The sequence below is a fragment of the Ursus americanus genome, chromosome 28, assembly GCF_024610735.1.
Source record: "Ursus americanus isolate L20-20 chromosome 28, mUrsAme1.1.p, whole genome shotgun sequence".
Taxonomy (NCBI): Eukaryota; Metazoa; Chordata; class Mammalia; order Carnivora; family Ursidae; genus Ursus; species Ursus americanus.
Window position 1 is genome coordinate 26,802,368 of NC_142154.1, and position 18,780 is coordinate 26,821,147.

Genomic DNA, 18,780 nt, shown 5'->3' on the forward strand with positions numbered 1-18,780 from the left:
GGCTGAAACCAATGATTCAGTGAAAATCCTTCCAGTGCAATGGTGGGACCCTCTGTCCCATTCCCCTGCCCTGCTCCCAGCATAGAGGCAGCCAAAGACTGATGAGCTCTCTGAAAACCTAATTGGTCCCGGAGACAAAATCTGTGGACACTGACATTGGGAGGTTGCCCCGATGTCAGTCTGCTGCCTGGTGACCCTAATGTTAGTGAACGCTTTAACTGTGCATTTAACGGACACCAAAAGAAAAATGGTAAAATATTAAAATAGGTTTTAAAATATCAGTACAATGCAGAGAATTCAAACAGGCTAGTGTGACAAAGTACCTGGGTGGCTGCCTTCGGTGGGGGGTCAGGTCTGAGATAGGCAGGGCCAGACCATGCACCTGCTTTGTAAGTCAAGGGTAGGGAGTTGGGTTTTCTACCAGCTGAAGTCTGTAGACAAGGGGGGGGGTGACATGATCTGATCTAGGTTTGCGAGAATCCGTCTGATTCCTATTGGAGAATAGATGGTAAAAGGCTGTCCAGGTGGTGGAGGGGGATGGACAGCCTTGGGGTAGCACTTGGAGGTGGAACGGGACTTGGGGACAGATTGGATGGTGGGGGAGGGAAAGCAAGGAAGCAGGGGAGGTGATTACATTTTTGGCTCCAGCTAAGATGAGATGAAACCACCTGAGGAGCAAGTTTTTGGGTACAGTGAAGAGTCCTATTCTGACCAGGTCGAGTTTGTGATTCCCATAACCCAATTCCGCGTTGCTGTCAGGAGTTGGAGGTGTGCAGCTAACTTTACAGGGAGGGGTCAGGACTGGACAGGGAGCATCATGGGCAAGTAGGTAATTTAGGTAGGGATCCCAGGCACTGGGCCTCCCTGGGACCCGTCTCACCCCACACCTGCTTCAAGCCTTTGGGGGTTTGCCAGGAGATTGTGCACAGCCATGCAATGTGTACTTGGGACACTAGGTGGCAGTGAAAGCTCTCCTTGCTGCTGAGCCCACAGCCAGGCCCTTCAATGTCAGGCCCAAAATTTGTCTTGGCCCAGATGGCCCAGAAAGGTCCCAGATTGTAAACAGCCGTTTCAGCCACAAACCCAAGAGGCATCTGGGAACCTCTTTAAAAATCTTTTCACAACAACAACAACAAAATTAGCCAAAATCAAAAACGTGTGCTGTGTTTTACAAAGCCCTTAGTTAGCACTCAAGTCCTCAAAGAGATCCAGGGGGCGAGAACCCCTATAATACAGCTGAGGGAACCGAGGCCACACGGCCAGAAAGCTACAGAGCGGGAAATAGAGCCCAGTGCTTTCTGAACGCCTCCTAGAAGAGGGGAGTGGGTGTTGCGGGAAGACAAATGGACGGTGGACAGACCGCCCAGTGAGCACATGATGCTAGGATGGGCTCCCAAGGCTGGTTGGGCTGGCCCTGGATGTCCCCGGACCTGCGGTCTGCCATTCAGCACCCATGTAAGACACCTGAATAAGGCTTCACTTTGACAAGCACCACCTGGGTCGCACATTTAGGCAAGGAACTAGAACAAGATTCAAACCCGGGTTTTCCGACCCCTCCTTCAGTACCCTTCCCACAGACCACAGCTGTGTTTCCTCTCACGGCCATTTTGTCTTCACAATGCGGCCAGACTACACAGGACTCCAGAAATGAGACACAGGAACACACTTTATTACTTGGAGAAGGCTCCAGAAACGTCAAAGGCTCTTGCGATCAGTGTCTTTGGAGATTTGTAAGGACCGCCCCACCCCCTGCGGATGCTCAGCGCACGCCTCCCGCCCCCACCCCGGCCCCAGGGCTCAGGCTCCCGCACCCCGCCCGCCCCCGCGCCCCCCGCGCCCCCCGCGTCCCCACCGCCCACCGCCCCTCTCCTCTTGCAGTTTGAGATCCGGCAGCTGCGGGCGCACCTGGCGCAGCAGGACCTGGACCTGGCTGCGGAGCGCGAGGCGGCGCTGCAGGCCCCTCACGTGCTCAGCCAGCCGCGCAGCCGCTACAAGGTGATGGAGGCCGGCACGTGGGCCGAGGAGACCGCCGCCGAGGGCGTCGTGGAGGAGCTGCAGCCCTCGCCAGGTGAGCCCGCCCGCGGCCCGCCCCGCCCCCACCCAGGGCTCTGCGCCCAGCTGCCCGCCGGCGGGCGCGGCTCCCGGCGGGACTGGGGCGGGGTTCAGATCCGGGCCCCCACCGCGACCTTTCTGAGCCCGGGAGCAAGCGTTTAGCCAAGATGCCTTGACCCAGCCTGGAAATGATCCTAGTGACCTGTACCCATTTCATGCCTGTGGGCCGCGGGCGCGCTTTGCATGCGTTATCTCCCCGGTCCGCAGCGCAACAGGAAGTATGACTTTCCTATTTTACAGATGAAATAAAAGTCGTACAAAGGCGCATCACTAATAAATGGCAGAGCTAGGCTTCAAGCCAGAGACCTGAGACTCTTACTGGACTGCCCAGCCCTCCAAGTCCAGGCCTAGGGCCAGTACAGCCCAGAACCCAAGTCGTGGTGCTGGTAGCAAATTGATAGGCAGGTGATGTTCGTGGAGATGGGAGCACGGGGCATAACCCAGGGCAGAGTACTGTATAGAAGGCCAGCGGTGTCACTTTGGACGGGGGACTTAACCCTCGGAGCCTTGGTTTTAATAGCTAACAAATGGGAACAACTCGGAGCCTTCCTTGCAGAGTTGTTGGGAGGCTCAGGGAAGTGGGTGTAAGTGGCCCTGGAGCTGCAGAACAGTCCCGCAAATGTCAGGGGGTATTGTTTTGTGATGGGGAGAAAACACCCTCACTTGGTGACACAGCTATGTCAGGTTTGGGCCTTCACAGGATTTCGGGAGGCTGTGTTCTAGATGGGCTCAGGCCAGGGCTCTCCCTCAACTCAGGAGGATCAGGAGCCAGGCGGGGGGGATCTGCCCCCATTTTAGGGCCCCAAGGGGATCCTGGGAGCCCCCCCCCCCATCAGGCACCTTTCTTGTTCATGTCTGAGTCCTTCCTGTCCTACCTTGCACCTGAAAATGTTATCACTAAAATGATGGGTAAGGGGTTATTTCACTTTACCAAGAAATTTTTTAAAATATTGACCTCCCCTAACAATTCAGAACAATTCATCTTTACGTTTTTTACCTAAAGGTAAGGGAACTAAAGTTTATCAAACCTCTCCAAGGGAAGTTTTCACAGTGTGACCCGGTTTAATCCTCACACCTCCTTTGTCTCCTGTGGAGCAGGAAACTCAGAGCCAAAAAGCTCAAGAGAATTTCACAGGGTCACACATTGGAAATGGTGGTGCTGGGCTTGGAACCCAGGCTGTGGGACCTTAAACCCCAGCTTGATCGAGGGCCCACTTCACCTTGCTGTGCCGTGTTCCCCTTGTGAGGACATCCAGGCAGGGCTGGGCAGTTGGGAGGTGGGAGGCCAGAGCCCCGGACTCTGCTACTCCCCAGCTCTAGGACTTGAGGCTTAGTGTTCCCTTCTCTAAAGTGATCTCACAATTCCAACTCTGTCTGCTTCTAAGGAAGTACGAGGAGCTGATGGATGTGAGAAAGCTCTGGAGTAAGGCACTGTGAACAGCTTTTGTGGAGTGGGGTGATTGCTATCATGATCTTCTGAGAAAACTTCAGATCTCAGAATTGTAGAATTTGGGGGCTGGGAGGTACTTCCCTGAGTTCAACTGATCCCATCTAATCCCATCTGAAACTCTTGCCGGCCTCAGCTTACCTCCCAGGGAAGCCCACACCAACCTAACTTCAAATGGCTCTGCCTATTAGAAAGTAATTCTTGGGCGCCTGGGGGGCTCAGTTGGTTGAGAATCTGCCTTTGGCTCAGGTCATGATCCCAGGATCCTGGGATCAAGTCCCATAACAGGCTCCCTGCTCTGCAGGTGGCCTGCTTCTCCCTCTCCCTCTGCCTGCAGCTCTCCCTGCTTGTGTGCTCTCTTGCTCTGTCAAATAAATAAAATCTTAAAAAAAAAAAAAGTAATTCTTCAGGGGCGCCTGGTGGCTCGTCAGTTAAGCGTCTGCCTTTGGCTCAGGGTCCTGGGATAGAGCCCCCCATTGGGCTCTCTGCTCAGCGGGGAGTCTGCTTCTCCCTCTCTCTCTCTCTCTCTCTCTCTGTCCCTCCCTGCCATTCTTGTGTGCACACATGCTCTCTCTTGTAAATAAAACGTTAGAAAGAAAGAAAGAAAGAAAGAAAGAAAGAAAGAAAGAAAGAAAGAAAGAAAGAAAGAAAAAGAAAGAAACTCTTCAGACTGAGCTGAAGTCTGCCCCCAGGTACTTGGCTGCAGTTTTATGCATTGGTGTGGTAGCCTCCCGGCTGAGGCATCCTTTCATTTTATTTTTTTATTGAAGTACATTTGACATTCAATGTTATACTAAGGCGCCCTTTGGAGGCTGGCCTCTAAGTGTTCTCTCCTCCAGGGCCTGTCACTGTGCTTCCATACCAGTCCTCGGGGACAAGCTCTCCAGGTTCTCGCTGTAGTGTCCCTCCTTGAACATTCCAACGTGTTGGTTCCTCTTGGAGTGACATCCAGAACAAAACGCCATTCTTGGGGAGCTGCAAGACCAGGGTGGAGTGCTAAGGGGCCGCCTCTGCTTTTTTATTCTGAACCCAAGACCCCTTAGGTGTTGCTAGAAGGCTCCTGAGTCTTGTGGTGGCTGCCCAGCCTGAGCTCCCACTGACCCAGGCCCACGTGTTCCCCACATGGGCCCCCCGCGGCCCAGCCCTAGGCAGTGGCTTTTTGCCCCACCCCCCAACCGTGCAGCACTTTACATCTGTCTGCGCTGGGCTGTGTCTTGTTGGATTCCTCCCCCTTAACACCTTGGCTGTGGCTGCTAGGGCTGCCGCAACGAAGCGCCACCAACGGGGGCTTAGACGTCAGTTTACGGGCTCAGCTCTGGAGGCTGGAAGTCTGAGCTCAAGGTCTTGGCAGGGATGGCTCTTCCTGAGGGCGGTGAGGACCTCTCTACTAGCTTCTGGTGCTTTGCTCATAATGCTTGGTGTTGCCTGGCTCCCTCTCCACCTGGCGTTCTCCCTGTGTGTCTGTGTTCACATTTCCTTTTTTATAAAGACCCTGGGCGTACTGGGTTAGGGCCCACCCTACTCCAGTACGACCCTACCTTAACCAATGACTTCCACAGCCTCATTGCCAAGTGAGGTTCCATTCTGAGGTACTGGGGGTTAGGGCACAGATACACAACAATTCACCCCGGAGCAGATGGCATATAGACCCTGATGCTCTCGCTTCCCCAGCGTCACCTCCTCCCACTCTCTTCACCTTCACTTAGGCGAGTGAAGCAGCTTCTAGTTCTGTGAGTTTTCTGGGCAGCTGTGTGGCTTGGAGCTTTTCCGCATGCTGTGCGCTCCCAGCCACCACTCTGTCCTCTCTGGACCTGACAGGAACTCCCGCTAGCCCCCGATCAGTCGTGCTGTGGGGCCGTGAGTGTTTACATGTGTGTCCCCTGAGACTTGTTTACATCTCCGGGGCCCACCCCAGCCTAACCCTCGGCAGGCTCGCCCTAGACCTTGTTGCATGAAATGTCATCTGCAAGCCCATAACTGATCAAAGAACAGAATGAGCCTTGCGGATACCACTTGTTCTCCTGTGGGTCCCTGCAACCCTCTGAGCTCAGGGGCCATGTGGCAGCAGTCCACTCCAGAAACCCATCTTGACTTTCAGCTCCCCAGGCCAGTGTTTGTGGAATCCAGAATACAAGAATATGTTGTAAGAATATTTTTTTTGAAAGCTCTCCAGAAATCAGCAGCTCTTGCCAGCTTGTCTTACTTCCCAAGGGCGGGAGGGACAGCGTCACAGCCTCCAGCTCCTCCCAGGATCTTCCACCCTGATAAGGCAGAGGGAGCCGGAGGAGCCGCTGTGGGCTGCTACTTGCTCTGCCCTCAGTGGTGGGGGCTCCGTGTCGCTCACGGTGCTCTGGAGGCTACAGCTCGCTTGGGGCTGGGCCTGCTTGGTTCTGTTCTCTCTTCGTATGTGCTCACTTGTAAACATCTGAGCTCAGGTGAGCATTTCCAGAACAGCCCACATTCTGTAGCACCTTTCTCATCAGGATCCTTAGCTCTTGAGATAACAGCATGGTCATTATTACTGCCCCTCAGCCAGTGACCTCCAGACCCTTGACACCTGATGCCCCATTTGGGGCCACAGGGAGTCAAGATCTGGGTTTGGAGAGTCTGCAAACAAACTAAGCCTTTAAAATAATCCCACACATTCTAGAGTCCCTGCCTCTCTGCTCCCTCCATCTGCTGTCTCCATAGTGAGCAACTTCCAGGAGGGAAAGGAGGGAGGCAGAGTAAGAAGGGAAAACGCTGGGTCACACTTGAAGCCCACTCAAGGTAAATATGACCCGCTGTGCGTGACCAGCGAGGATGTCCCGGGGTCTGTGCCGACCCTCCTGGACACTGGGGCGGTGTCTGGTCAAGGCACTCAGGATAGAGATGCCAAACGTGCACCTCTGGGAGCAGCTGCAAATGCCCCTCCCATCTAGTCCTGGATCCCCACTCTGCCCTCCTTTATCTCTCCTGTGACACCCCTACCCCCACAGATGCACACCTGCCAGTACCTTCCCCCCTGCACCTCTTCAGCTGCCTCACCGCCAGCCTCCAGAGCCATCAATAGCAAAGCCAGTGCCTCTGAGGCAGAGGGCAGAAGCGGGGGGTTCGGGGGTGGGGGCTAGCAAGTGGCATGCGTGATTCACAGCCTCCAGTGGGCCAGGGAGACAGGGCATCCCCCAGCTGATTTCTCTTTGACCAGGAGCTGTGTCCGGGGAGGGATTTCCATGACATTAGAAATTACGGCCAGACAAGCCAGGGGTGCTCTGGGCCACTCTGGAGATGGAGAAAGGGCAGCATTTGCTGCTCATGACGACCTTCAGGCCAGTGAGGGCTGGGAACCCCGCCATGTTGCAACAGTGCACAGGCAGTCCGGGCGGTAACCTGCAGAAATGAGCAAGAAGTGACAGGAGCCTCGGGAGGGGGCCTTGCTCACCACGGGAGGGCAGCCCCAAAGGGCGGGAGGGCGGGGGGTTCCTGCGGTTCAACAGTCGCCAGCAGGTCACAGCCAGACGAGGGCCGACCAGCTTCTGTTTAGACTTGCTCTGGCACAAATCATTTTTAAAACCCAGGCTGCAAAGTTCCAGGCTTTGGGGCCTGCCAAGTTCACGGTGCCCCCTGTGTAGTCATTAATACTTCCCTCCCAAATTTATTAGTCTTGAAACTTGCCCATAATTTATGAATTACAGCCACCGGGGGGAGTGCCACAGTGCTCACCGTATATCACAGCGAACCCCGGCGTCCGTCTGTGCTGCACCAGCGCTCACAGAATGCCCCCCAGGGGTGCCCCCGGCCGGCCGGTCTGGGCTTACCCCTGCCAAGCAGAGCTGGCACCGGCAAGGACCCTTAGCGGGGAGAGTCCCATGTGCCGCGGAGACCAGCTGGGGTTTCTGCCACCGCTGGCCTCCTCAAGTTCCTCAAAAAATTAAAAATAGAACTTCCATAGAATTCCTCTTTGGGGTATTTACCCAAAGTAAACAAAAACACTAATTTGAGAAGAGGCACCCCACATTCATTACAGCATTATTCATAGTAGCCAATACATGGCAACAACGTGAGTGTCCAGTGACGGGCAGGTGAAGAAGATGGGGCATATACACAGAGTGGAATATTCCTGGGGGGCACTGAGGACCCGGAGAAGCTCCAGAGCTGTAGAGCTAGACCTGGGGGGTCCTGCAGTGAGGCAGCTGACGGGCAGAGGGGTCCGGTGATACTAAGGAAGGGACGCGAGGGGAAAACTCAGGGCTGGGGTTGAATCTCAGCTCAGCCTCGAACATGTGACTGCAGCTCTCTGAGCAGGACTGGCTCCATGGCTGGTAACCCCGGTGGTCACACAGGGCCTTGAACTTGGTTCAGGGCTCTGCTGTCACCCTCTTGAAATTCTTAGTGCTTTTTTTTTTTTTAATTGACATGTAATTGACATATAACATATTACTTTCAGGTGTACTATGTAATGATCTGATATTTATATATATATTGCAACATGATCATAATAAATCTAGTTAACATCTATCAGTATATATAGTTACAAAATGTTTTTCTTGTGATGAGATTTAGCAACTTTCAAATATGGAATATGTTACTATTAACTATAATCACCATGCAATACATCATATCTCCACAACTTATAACAAAATTTGTACCTTTTGATTCCCTTCACCCATTTCTCCCAGCCCCCACCTCTAGCAACTACCAGTGTGTTCCCTGTATCTGTGAGCTCTGAGTTTCTTGTTTTGTTTTTAGATTCCACATAGGTGAGCTCATACAGTAGTTGTCTTTCTCTGCCTGACTTATTTCACTTAGCGTCATGCCCTCCAGGGCCATCCATGTTGCAAATGGCGGGATTGCTTTCTTTTTTTATGGCTGGATAATATTCCAGTGTGTGTGTGTGTGTGTGTGTGTGTGTGTGTGTGTGTGTGTGTACACATATATACCACATCTTCATCCATCCACCACTGGACACTCACGTTGTTGCCATGTATTGGCTACTATGAATAACGCTGTAATGAATGTGGGGGTGCCTCTTCTCAAGTTAGTGTTTTTATTTACTTTGGATAAATACCCCAAAGTGGAAATCTATGGAAGTTCTTTTTTTAATTTTTTGAGGAACCGCCATACTGTTTTCTATAGTGGTTGCAGCAATTTGCATTTCCACCAACAGTGCATGAGTGTTTCTTTTCTCCACATCTTCGCCAACACTTGTTTCTTATGTTTTCAGTTTTAGCCATTCTGACAGGTGTGAGGTGATACCCCATTGTGGTTTTCATTTGTATTTCCCTGATGATGAGTGATGGTGGAGCATTTTTTCATGTGTCTGTTGGCCATCTGTATGTCTTCTGTGAAAAAAATGTCTATTCAGATCCTATGCCCATTTTTTAATTGGTTTGGTCCTTTGGGCTCTTGAGCTGTATAAATTCTTTATACATCATGGATATTAGCCCCTTATAATATGATGTGCAAATATCTTCTGCCATTCAGTAGGTTGCCTTTTCATTTTGTTGACGGTTTCCTTTGCTGTGCGGAAGCTTTTTAGTTTGATGTAGTCCCCACTTGTTTATTTTTACTTTTATTGCCTTTGCTTTTGGTGTCAAATCCAAAAAAATCACTGCCAAGACCAATGTCAAGATGGTGATAGCCTATGTTTTCTTATGGTTTCAGGTCTCACATTTAGGTCTTTAATCTGTTTTGAGTTAATTTTTGTGTATGATGTAACATACTGGTCCAGTTTCATTCTTTTGCATGTGGCTGTCCAGTTTTCCCAACACCATTATTGAAGAGACTGTCCTTTCCCAATTATATATTCTTGGCTCCTTTGTCATAAATAGTTTGACCATATATGCATGGGTTTATTTCTGGACCTTCATGTGTTTTGAACAAGGGACCCCACAATTATGATGCTGGTCCTGTCTCTGAGCCCCAGTTTTTCCAAAATAAGATTAGTAGCAGAAGCATATCTTCTCTGGGAAAGATGGGCAGTTTTTCCAAAATAAGATTAGTAGCAGAAGCATATCTTCTCTGGGAAAGATGGGGCTTTCGGTCATAGGCGCCGCTTTCATGCATGGCACACAGCAGGCGCTCTCCTTCTGTGAGGGCTGCCAACTCATGGAGGAGCAAATAGGAGTTAGGGAGCAGGAGCCCCGAACCAAGAATCAGGACTTTCTTCCCTCTGGGCATTGGGGCCTGTGTCTGGACAGGATGTGGGGTCCTGGCACCCCACCCCACAGCAGGGCTCCTCACCCCCTCCAGGAGCCACAGCTGACTCACACCCTTTCTCTCAACCTCTGCCTTGCCAGGCAGGTTGGGGCTCTGCCCAAGAGGCAAACACACACAAGGAGCGTTGCCATGACCAGTACTGGAAGGGCTTGGGGCGGATTAGTCGGGATGCATTTGCAGAATGCTTTCAGCCCAGGAGGAAAGGCGCCAGCAGCCAAGAGCAGCTGCAGCAGCTGCCACAGAAGATTCCAGACTTTGGGGTCGGGAGGGAGCACCGGGGACCGGGGATTCAGAGAGCTGAGGGGAAGCCCTGCTAGACTTGACATTCGTTATCTCAGTAGATCTTACAGCTCACCAGCATGTGGTGTTCCTTCTCCCCACTTCACCTGGGAGGAAGCTGAGGCTCACAGTGCCTAGGGATCTGCCTGAGACCACGAGGCGGCCACTTTGTCCTGCAGCTTGTGTTTGTCCTGAGCTCAGTCCTCAGTGCGGGGTGGTTCTTTCATGGTCCCAGGGCACCTTGGGGCTGAATCAAGACAAACCCTGGGGCAGCGATTATTCTTAGGTGGGAAGTGGACAGACCCCCTGTGGAGGCTACATGGTGGCCTGTTCCTCTCCACAAGCCTCTGTGCCTGCCTCCTCTGCTTTCCCTCAGGCTCCCAGGCACCCAATAGTCACTCGTATCCAGGCAGGTACCAGTGACCAGGAGCGAGGCTTTGTGCCGAAGGATGACAGAGCCTCGCAGAGGGTGAGGCGGATGGTGCCTCTGACCCAGACACAGTCATCTGTCCAGTCAGCACTATTCCATGGAGGCTGGCATATGCCAAGCCCTGCGCTAAGCGCAAGGGAGATGCTGAGTAATATGTGGCCCCTGCCCTCAGAGGCTCTTGGCCCCTGTGTGGGTGGAGACAACCGCAGCCCAAGTGGTCTGTTCTGGAGAAGAGGGCCTGCCTGAGGTAGAGAGCAGGGAGGGAGGGCCAGCGTCAGCATTGCTAGAGGAGTCTGGGCAGGACTTGCTTTCAGATTTGTCTGCTTTTTTTTTTTTTAAAGATTTTATTTATTTATTTGTCAGAAAGAGAAAGCACAAGCAAGGTGAGCGACACGCAGAGGGAGAGGAGGGACCCTGGGATCATGACCTGAGCCGAAGCCAGATGCTTAACCGACTGAGCCCCCCAGGAGTCCCCCAGATTTGTGTCTTAAAGCTCATTCTGAGGCCCCTGTGTGGGTCCAGGGTTTTTAGTAGAAGGAGCAAATGCAGACTGGACAGACCTCCAGTGGCCACCTGGGTGGGACCTAGGTTCGGTGTCACACATACCCACGGAGCTAGCAGTCCTGCTCATTAAACCCACAGGGGTGACAAGAGTCCAAGGGGGAAAGCATGAGGTCTGATCTATGTCTGGATCACTAGTCCCTTGACTAGTCACAGGCTCGGTAGGAGTTGGGTTGTTGGTAAGGAAAGAGAAAGCACCGCGAAGTGACCAGGGTCCCAGCCTGGGTGGGCAAGGAAACCATTCAGTGTGGAGGGAGAAACTGAGTTCTGTTGTGGACATGTTGTGTCAGAGGTGGTTGGAAGTCCTGCAGGAGAAGTTGTCTTGTTGGCCAGATCAGCTGAAAGTTCAGGAGAGACATGAGGCTACAGTTCACCTAGCCTAGGTGGTTTTTCCGATGGCATGGATGAAGATGTGGCATCCTCCGTCAACACCGAGAGACCAGGAAGATCTATTCCCTGACCCGAACCAAGATTAAGAGTGCTCCCCAGCACGCTGCCATCTCTACTGAAACCAGCAAGCTGACGTTTGCCTGGGATAAGGAACACGGAGTCCTCCGTGCGGGTGACACAGCCAAGTGTGGTAAGAGCTTGGCCTGCCCCGCCGCTGCACAGAAGCCCTGGGTGGCTCGTGAGTCAGCGGAGTAGGGCGGTTGCTGTACCCACCGGGAAGGTCTTGGGCTGCATGAAGGAAGGGATCTCCAGATCTTGGAAGGACCAGGCCACTGAGTCATCCCAGCCTCGCAGGGCAGTAGTGAGGATTCAAGAAGCATGGCGTGTGCCGAACCCAAGGTGTGGTGCTTTGAAGCCTCCGTGAATGCCAGCTGCCTCCCTTCCCCTCCTCCACCCATTTTGGTCATGTCTGTAGCCCACAGGGAGGCTTTCAGAGTGGAGGCTGGAAAACTGGGGAGGGGTGGGAAATGGACAGTGGTTTTCCAGAAGAGACTTCTCAGGAGGGCTTTCTAAGTGTCAGAAGATCTGTCACATAGACGGTGAAGAGCAATGGGCTTAGCCCTGGTACCTGTGAAGACAGGACCACGGTCTGCAAGACTGGATTAAATGGAGATTGGCTGTTTGACCAAGGCATGACACCCTGGGGAGGCCCTGACCGTGCTCCGTGGAGGCAGGGAGTCCTGACCTCGGTACCGGGCATGGGGTGGGGCACACTGTGATTCTACTGAGCACAGGTGAACAGGAAGCTGCCCACAGCTGGTTATCTGAGCTGCTCAACAGAGAGGTGGGCACTCCCTTCCCCAGGTATGCAGGCCATGGCGGAGAGCCCCCCACACTTCTCTCTCCCCTCTTGGAGCTTCAGAGCTGGCAGCCGTGTTGGGAGCCCGCCAGCCCAGCCACATCGTGATCGGCAAGAGCCTCCCTAGCCCCTGGTGGTACAGATGAAGAAACTGAGGCCCAGGAAGGGGATGTGACCTGCTCAAGCTCTCATGGCAGCAGCACGCACAGGACAAGAACTACGATCTGGGGTTTTTTGTTTTTGTTTTTTAAACAAGATTTGCGGTGTCCCTTTTTATAATTTTTTTTAATTGAAGTACAGTTGACACGCAATGTTACATTAGTTTGAGGTGTACAACAGTGATTTTACAAGTTTGTATGTTATGCTGTGCTCACAAGTGTGGCTACCATCTGTCACCACACTATCACAATATTACCGACTGCATTCCCCACGCTTGTACCCTTTATTCCTGTGACTTACTCATTCCATGACCAGAAGCCCGCAGCTCCCACTCCCCTTCGCCCGTTTTGCCCATCCCCCGCCTCCTCCCATCTCTGTATGTATGAGTCCGTTTCTGCTTTTTGTTTGTTTATTCCTTTGTTTTCTAGATCCCACATGTAAGTGAAGTGATATGGCATTTGTCTTCCTCTGACTTAGCATAATACCCTCTAGGTCCATCCATGTTGCGTCAAATGGCATGATCTCATCCTGTTTTATGACCAGTATTCCAGTGTGTGTGTGTGTGTGTGTGTGTGTGTGTGTGTGTGTGTGTGTGTACGTACCACATCTTTATCCATTCATCTGTTGCTGGACACTCAGGTTGCTTCCATAACTTGGCTGTTGTAAATAATGCTGCTGTAAACATAGGGGTGCATGTATCTTTTCCAATTACTGTTTTCATTTTCTCTGGGTAAATACCCAGTGGTGAAATTGTAAGGTAGCTCTATTTTTAACTTTCTGAGGAACCTCCATACTGTTTTCCACAGTGGCTGCACCAGCTTGCATTCCCACCAACAGTGCACGAGGGTTCCTCTTTCTCCACATTCTTGCCAACACCTGTTGTTTCCTGTGCTGTTGACTTTAGCCGTTCTGACAGGTGTGAGGTGACATCTCATTGTCGTTTTGATTTGTGTGTCCCCGATGCTGAGTGATGTGGGGCATCTTTTCACGTGTCTGTTGGCCATCTGGATGTCTGCTTTGAAAAATGTCTATTCAAGTCTACTGCCCATGTTTTAATGGTGTTTTGGTGTTTTTTGCTTGAGGGGTATAAGTTTTTTATATATTTTGGATGTTAGCCCCGTATCAAAAATAATTTGCAAATATCTTCTTCCATTCAGTAGGTTGCCTTTTCATTTTGTTGACGGTTTCCTTTGCTGTGCAGACACTTTTTAGTTTGGTCTAGTTCCAATAATTTTTTTCCTTTGTTTTCCTTGCCTTAGGAGACATTTCTAGAAAAACATCCTACAGCCGATGTCAGTGAGATTACTGCCTGTGCTATCTTCTAGGAGTTTATAGTTTCAGGTCTCATATTTAGGTGTTTCATCCATTTTGAGTTTATTTTTGAGTATGGTGTAAGAAGGTGGTCCACTTTCATTTTTTTGCATGTAGCTGTCCAGTTTTCTAAGGTCTGGGTTTTTCTTCTTCACCCCCGGCCACCTTCTGTGAGTAACTCCCTTGGGATGAATTCTCATGAGTCTGTGCATACTTTAGCTGAGTTCATAGTTCTGCCCATGTCACAAGGCCCCCGCAGCCAAGGCCAAAGGATAATCCCAAGGGAAGTGACCAGAACCTCCCAGCTGGCCCAAGAGGCCTGGTGCCAGCCCCTCCTCTCACTGCTGGCCAGGAGCAGCCACACCAGCCTCTACCCACTTCCCAGGGTGACCTGCAGGGCCAGACAGCATGTACCACATAAATTATGCAGAGCCGTGGAGAATTGTATTGCTGTGTGATTCTGAGGGACCATTGCTGGCTGATCCTGGACCAGGGCCTAGAGCCAGCCTGGGGCCCCTCCCTCAACTCAGGCATTAATGCAAAGCACACCTCTCACCGCAGGCATTTAAAGATCAAAAGAGGCCAAAAAAGCTTTTAGGAGCCAGGTCTGTATGTGCTGGCACGCAGCCTCCCAGTGTCCGCGCCGACTGGCTTCCGTGGTGATTTCAGGTGTGCCCGGGGAGCAGCCGCAGAGAGCGTCAGGTCCGTTCATCCATAGACCACGGCTCCTGGGAGAAGCGCCCAGGGGCGTGGACTCCCTCAGACTTCCGTAGGAGAGGAAGGACTAGACTCCCGTGTTGAAGGCCTTCTGTGTGCTGGACCCCACTGGAGAAATCTGACATTTGTTAGCTCCTTTAATCTCCTTAACGGATAAGGGAACAGAGGCTTAGAGAGGACCGTTAAGCTAAAATGTGGTGGGGTTGAGGTTTGAAATCAGGTCTGATTCTGGTACCCTTTTAGGACGCTAGGACCCAGGGGAGACCACAGTTGCTAAAGGAGCAACCCCTGAGTTCAGTCTGACAAGTTGAGTCAACTGAGTCAAGGGTCCTCATCTTGTCACCCTCCAAACCCTGCCAGGTCCCTCCTAATTATCACTTGACCCTGATCCCTCCCATCCGTCCCATCAGGCATCACCACCCATCCCCACCTTAGTACTGTCAGCCTCACCTGGGCATTGTTTCTGCTCTTCCTGCCCAAAGTCTGGCACCTTCTGGACTACTCTCCCCACAACCTTGGGAGTGAGTCACACCTGACCATGTTCAAACTTTCCTGTGGTTCTTCACTGCCCTTGGAACAAGGCCAAGCTCCTTGGGATGGCTTTTGGGGTCTCCAGTCATCTGCTTTTCCTCCCATTCTCAGGCCACTCTGAATTTCTCACCTCTCCTCTCTCCCATTCTTCTTTACTCCTATCAAGACGATGAACCAGCATTTCCTTGAGACCCATGTTCCCATGTTATCTCCTTGGACAGCTTTCCACCTTGTCACGCACTATTCATGCAATAACTGTGTAGTGAGCGCTCACTGCGTGCTAGGAACTGCGTAGGTGGGGGAGAAGCGCAGCCCCCGGTCCATCCCCATACTGCGTGGGAGACTGGGTCCTCTGACGGATGAGCCAGCGGGCCGTCATCAATGATCAGCCTCTAAAGCTGGCCGGGTGGGGCCGCTAGCAAGGCTTTGAGACTTTTGTACCTCAAGGACAGCGTTTCCAGGCACCCTGAGAACCTCAGGTAGACTCAAAGATTTGGGCCATCCCGGCAGGGAAAGCCCTGAGGAACTATTTCCATACCCCTCATGTCAGAGATGGGGAAACTGAGGACAGAGAAGGAAAAGGCTCTGCTCATGTCCTACATCAAGCTAGATGCTTCATGAGGACCTGGGTCCCTGATGCCCAGTCCAGCCCAGCCCTGGGACGGATCCCCACTGAGGACTGGGAAGCAGCAGAGAGCTCCTGGGAGACAACGGCCTCCTGTCGTGGTGACGGGTAGGGGCGGGAGAACAGGGGGAAGGGACACATACTGGCATGTGTCTGCATGCCGCCACACTCCGCTCTCTCTGTCCTCCTCTGTGAAGGTGCCGCGGTGAGAGACGACATGAACAGCTACGTCAGCCAGTACTACAACGGGCCCAGCAGTGGTGAGTCTGTGTCCGGGGCCCCTTTGTGTGGCCCCACGCAACCCCTAACGTTGAGAATGGGGCCAGCTCGGCCGGGTGAGCCCCTCCCTTGGTGCCTGTGAACCATAACTGCAGGCAGAGTTCAAGATTCTAATACCTTCCGCTTTAGCTCCCAGCACAGTCCAGCACCAGGGCTCTGGATGTGGAGGTTGGAGTACTCTGTGATCACTAATGAGGGCAGCATGTGGGACCCTCATATGGAAAGGGGGCTGAATCTGGAAATCTAGGACACCTCAGCTCCTCTCAAGCCGAGATCCTCACGGCGTGATCATGATGGGGGTGAGGTAACAGCACAGTTGGGCTTGAGAAGTAACAGGTGTGGGGCATGTCCTTGCTCGATTTGTTTCATTCTTGCTCTTGAAAGAAGTCACAGGGAACCTAGTGGTTTTCATTTGTGGGACAGGTTGAGTCTTAAAAGAGTACCCCATTCTCCTTAGCCAATGTCTTGAGTCTTGTAGTTTGTATTTGACACTCCTTGAATCCTTGTATACGCCCTTGTGAGGCTAGAATGTTACATCGTGCGTGACATGTATAATGCAGTGGGTTGTTTTCTTTTTACAATTTCACCTCCTAGAGGTCTCTCTCTTTCAAAGCTTCTTCCAGTCTGCTGATCTCAGAGACCGCCGTCTCTAGCTCAGTCCTCTCCCCCAGTGCAGTGTCCCCACAACTTTGGGGAGAGACCTTGCCTCCACTGCACCCACTGTATGCAGCCCCTTGGTACTTCTTCCTTAAAGACCTTCTGGAGTGTCCTCTGTCCTCGCCCTGCAGTGCATCCTACAGGGATGATGCAATCTTCTGAAGTCACAGCCCTGATCATGTCACTCTCGTGTTGGCCCCATTTAAAACTTTGACTCCACCTGACCATGAAGCCCAGGTTCCTAGTCCTGGAACCTCATGCTTTCTGAGTTAGGATGAGCTAGGTTATGCTGCAGTGGCAAATAACCCCAGCCTCTCCATGGTTTAAATCTACACGGGTCCATGGCTGTCGGCTTTCCTCCAGCACCTGGGGGGCAGAACAGCTGCCCTCTAATCGAGAACACTGCCCTCTGCAGGCAGAGCACAGCATAGCTGCCGCGGATCAGTCCTCGCAGATGATTGGCCAGTGCGTGTCACATGTCCGAGGAAGCCCAGGAGAGGGGGGCGGGGCCCGATCTTCCCTCGGGGCAGGCAGCGAACCTTGGGAAGTCGGACCACAGACCCAGGCCTCCCCCAGCCCAGCCCACGCACACTCACTAGCCGCCAGTTGGGTCAGAGGCGCCCCCAGCAGGGCCCACAGGGGTGTGGCAGAGGCTGAAGTGTGACCGGCACCCCTCCTTTCTTGCAGACAGTGGTGTCCCAGAGCCAGCCGTGTGCGTAGTCACCACAGCGGCCATAGACGTCCACCAGCCCAATATCTCTTCCGACCTCTTCTCGGTCGACGTGGCCCTGAAGCTGAGCAGCAATGGCACCTGTGCCGGCGCCACGTCCGAGAGCGCCTCCCGCTCGACTCGCAGCTCTGTCACCCGGGCCCAGAGCGACAGCAGCCAGACGCTGGGCTCCTCCACAGACTGCAGCACCGCCCGCGAGGAGCCGTCCTCAGAGCCCAGCCCCTCTCCTAGGCCGCTGCCGCCACCGCCCCAGCAGCAGATGGCAGAGGCCACGGTCCAGGACCTGCTGTCCTCCCTGTCCGAGGACCCCTGCCCATCCCAGCGGGCCTTGGACCCAGCCCCTCTCACCTGGCCCAGCCCCACGGGCTCGGCCCACACCAGCCCTGAGCTGGAGCACAGGGTAAGTCTTTTCAACCAGAAGAATCAGGAGGGCTTCACAGTCTTTCAGATCAAGCCTGTCATCCACTTCCAGCCTGCTGCACCCATGCTGGAGGAGAAGTTCAGATCTTTGGAATCCAAAGAGCAAAAGTTGCACAGGGTCCCTGAAGCCTAGAGCCTCCAGGTGGGCTGGGTGGGAGGAGGCAGAGAGCTATTTGGATGCTCTCCTAGGGTCCCAGAGGCTGCCAGGGGCCCCACGCAGGGCCCAGGAGCCCACCTGGCCTCCCTCAGGGTGCTGCCTGCCTCCAGGGAGGTGTCACTAGGCCAGGAGGCCACATGCCTCAGACCTCAAAGCCCAGAGCTGGCGTCTCCTCTGGCCCTGCTCAGGGGAGAGTGGTGCTCGTGGCTGGGGTCTTTTTAAACCATTTTTACAAAAACCAGCCGTGGCCCAGCTTCAGCAGGGTAGAGTGCAGGGACCAGCCCAGCCTCTTCCGTTGCCTTCGTTCCTGGCGCCCACCCTGGACCCCTGGGAACAGCACTGTGAGCAGGGGCTGTCTAGCCCCACCCCCAAGCCGTCTTTTCCCAGAACCCTGGGCAGAGCCGACACAGTCACACAGAGACCACCGTCTGAGCCTGTCTCCTTCATCCTCATTCTCCCATCTGGCATGAGCATTTCTGAGTCTTTTCCAGACAAATCTAGTTTTCACCTTCACAGGACATCATGGGATGAATCTGGAGGTGGGTGGGAGGGTCACGGGGGGTGGGGGGACAGCCGTTTTCCAATCTTGGCTTTAATAATAAAAACCGACTGCACTGAGACTTCTGGTTGGCCGAGGTTTCCTTTGCAATCACTAGCCCAGGTAGAGAAGCGTGGCTCTTGCAGGTTTGGGTTGGCCCGGCCTAGAGAAAAGCCACCCGGGGAGGCCCCAGCCCCCTCCAGCTGCTCTGAGACTTCTCCAAAGAAGGAGCCGTGGACCCCAGGCGGGAAGCTCTCACACTGCCTAACGAGGCGACCGCACGGGCCTTTTACCCTCCCTCATCTTCCCACCAAAACAGAGCTCTGAATTCAGCCTTCCTTGCGACAACTCCCACATTCAGCTCCCTGACCCAGGCAGGA

At 53.2% G+C, this 18,780-nt stretch overlaps 1 protein-coding gene across 1 annotated transcript in view; it reads left to right on the forward strand.

Annotated features, from left to right (window-relative positions):
* Nucleotides 1-18,395, forward strand: part of TMEM266 (transmembrane protein 266) — a 120,576-nt gene extending 102,181 nt beyond the window's left edge. The window contains exons 9-11 of the mRNA XM_045795111.2: nucleotides 1,879-2,068; nucleotides 15,817-15,879; nucleotides 17,243-18,395. Of these exons, the coding sequence (XP_045651067.1) occupies nucleotides 1,879-2,068; nucleotides 15,817-15,879; nucleotides 17,243-17,838 (849 nt within the window). The 3' untranslated portion in view covers nucleotides 17,839-18,395. The remainder of the gene's footprint in view (nucleotides 1-1,878; nucleotides 2,069-15,816; nucleotides 15,880-17,242) is intronic.
* The last annotated feature ends 385 nt before the right edge of the window (nucleotides 18,396-18,780 follow it).